At 36.8% G+C, this 2,500-nt stretch overlaps 1 protein-coding gene across 1 annotated transcript in view; it reads left to right on the top strand.

Moving 5' to 3' along the window:
* Positions 1-184: 184 nt before the first annotated feature.
* LOC137798869 (protein-glutamine gamma-glutamyltransferase 2-like) overlaps positions 185-2,500 on the top strand; it is a 12,274-nt gene continuing 9,958 nt past the window's right edge. Inside the window, exons 1-3 of the mRNA XM_068595885.1 lie at positions 185-305; positions 1,382-1,555; positions 2,270-2,500. The exon at positions 2,270-2,500 is cut by the window's right edge and continues 24 nt beyond it. Of these exons, the coding sequence (XP_068451986.1) occupies positions 248-305; positions 1,382-1,555; positions 2,270-2,500 (463 nt within the window). The 5' untranslated portion in view covers positions 185-247. The remainder of the gene's footprint in view (positions 306-1,381; positions 1,556-2,269) is intronic.

Raw genomic sequence — 2,500 nt, 5'->3', positions numbered from 1 at the left:
ACTTGCCAGAGTCCTGGCACATTTGGCCCTGTGGTTGGTGCCAGTGCCACAAGGAGGAGCATTGTCTTAAATGCCATTTTACAATCCATCGCAGCCAGGAAGTGGTTAACAATATCACGACAGTTGCGTGTTTCTCTGACAATGGGTTGGGCCGGTGTGGTATAAAATCTGTGAAATCCTTACCTGTCAATGCGCCGCTGACTGCCTGCCAGTACGCACTTCTCTGTATCTACTATATTCTGGAAGGATGGCAGCTACACCTGGAGAAACTGCTGCAAAGATGACAAAGAAACCAAAAGAATCCAGTAAGTACACAAATAAGATCTGTTTTTACCCCAAAGTTATACTTCTGCAGTGAAGCTTCCACACGTATGGAAGCTAAAAGACGCCATAAAAGTGAAAAGTGACGTGGCGATTATCACAATAAAGCGTCATCTTGCATGTTAAACTTAAGACTGCAGCCACACTACACGCTTATTTAGAAACATGTCTCCAAGAGTTTTATCACTGTTTTTAGATTTAATATCCGTCCTATACCTCCATCTACTGGACTTTTTATTAACTTCTAGAGTGTCCGTCAGTGTTTTAGTGTCTTCTGTGACTCAGTTTCCTTGTTGTGAACAACTTCCAGACATTCTTCATTTGCTTTCGGTATTCGCGATGGTTTCCTGTGTGATGTCACATTGTTTCTTGAGTTATGTGAACTTTAAGAATTGCATTTGATTGATTGTAAATGATTAATTATTATTAATTATTATTTTATGGTCACTATCTTTTTGTTTGCCAGACCTTTGATTTTTCTTCTTTGAGTTTTGGGTAGCACTTTATAATAAGTGCACACTATTTAGCTTAAGTATAACATGAATAAACCAATAATTTATAAAGTATGAAACACAAGCCTTTTAATCAAGAATAAACATGTATAACTGTGTTCATGAATGCTTTATAAATGATGAATTCATTGCTTATTCATGCTATACTAATGCTAACTAGTGTGCACTTATTATGAAGTGCTACGGAGTTTTGTTCTCTCTTAAAAATGGATAATAATAATAATAATGACAACATTAAATAATATATGACAATAATATGACAATAATTACAATAAATAAGTGTAATTCTGTGCCTTATTTTTGTGCAATACTCTTATATGTTGTGCCTTTTTTTTATTTATCTTAAGTTTGTTGTAATGTGTGTTAGGAAGACCCAAAACAAGCTTTTCATTGTACAGAGTAACTCTGCTATCTGTACATATGACAAGACAAATATCTTGAATCATGACGTGACAATAGTACCGACATCACACAAATCAATAAAGATATATTCAAAGAGTTGTTTTCTATATCTTTCAGTAACAGCTTGTTTTATTCTTTTCTTCCAGCGTTTATCAGTGGAGTGGACCTCCGGTGTAAAACCAACAACGTTGCTCACCACACCGATGAGATCTCAGAGGAGAAGCTGATTGTGCGGCGAGGCCAGCCCTTCAACATGACCCTGAACCTGAAGAACGCTTTCAACCCGAAGCGTCACTCACTCACCTTTAAAGCAGCGACAGGTCGGCCTTTCTTTCATCAAATGAGTTGTTTTTTATAGCTTTCTTTGTAGATATTTTAAAATGTAATATAACACAATAATGTAATACATCTAACTGTAATGTAACAACATGTCCTTATAGATGAGGACATTTGTAAAGTTGCATACTTTGTATTTTTGCACTTTTCTTCTGTTTACATTTAATTTCCTAAATTAACACGCCATGTACATATCTTTATTGTATTTTATTTTATTTTGTGTACATCTTTCATCCCTGTTGTTTTATATTTTATTTTGTGTCTATAAGCTTCTCCGTCAACAAATTTCCCAATTGGGATTAATAAAGTATGTATTCATTTTCCATTCATTCATTTGTGATTTTGGCCTATACAAATTAAATTGAATGAATTGAATATATTTTCCCCCAAAACCTTTTTTAAAAAAAAATGTAATTATGTATTAAACATAATATACATGTTGCATTATTGTGTTTAGTTGCTTTATCTATAAGGTTAAGTGTAAATAAGGTGGTTAGCTGGATAGCTTTTGCACTATTTTCTCTCAATTTCACTCCTTTAAAGTTTTCTTTTGCTGCTTTTTCCAATAAATTTGTCCAGCACGTGAACTATCGGTGTTTTAGCTCATATTGTTTAAATATACATACTTTTTTTAAATCACACACAACCGTATTGTCACAGTGAACACATGACTGACCCTCTGTGGCTCCTCACTGCAGGAGAAAAGCCGACCGAGTGGCAGGGCACAATGTCCTTCTTCAGCATCCCAGATCGCGGAGTACAATCTAAATCAGCGAAGGCTGTTTGGAAGGTGGAGATTCAAAAGGACTCCACCCTGGTGACGGGCCTCCTGGTGCTCACCGTCACGCCGCCGGCCGACTGCCCCATCGGGGAGTTCGACCTGTCCGAGAAACTCGGGGAGGAGTACAACCTGCTGGCGAAGCTGGTGG

The sequence above is a fragment of the Clinocottus analis genome, unplaced genomic scaffold (assembly GCF_023055335.1).
Source record: "Clinocottus analis isolate CAN_PGR_092001 unplaced genomic scaffold, fCliAna1.0.p SCAF_32, whole genome shotgun sequence".
In the NCBI taxonomy this organism is placed as follows: Eukaryota; Metazoa; Chordata; class Actinopteri; order Perciformes; family Cottidae; genus Clinocottus; species Clinocottus analis.
Note: the sequence above shows the minus strand (reverse complement) of the source record. Positions and strands in the feature narration are given on the sequence as shown.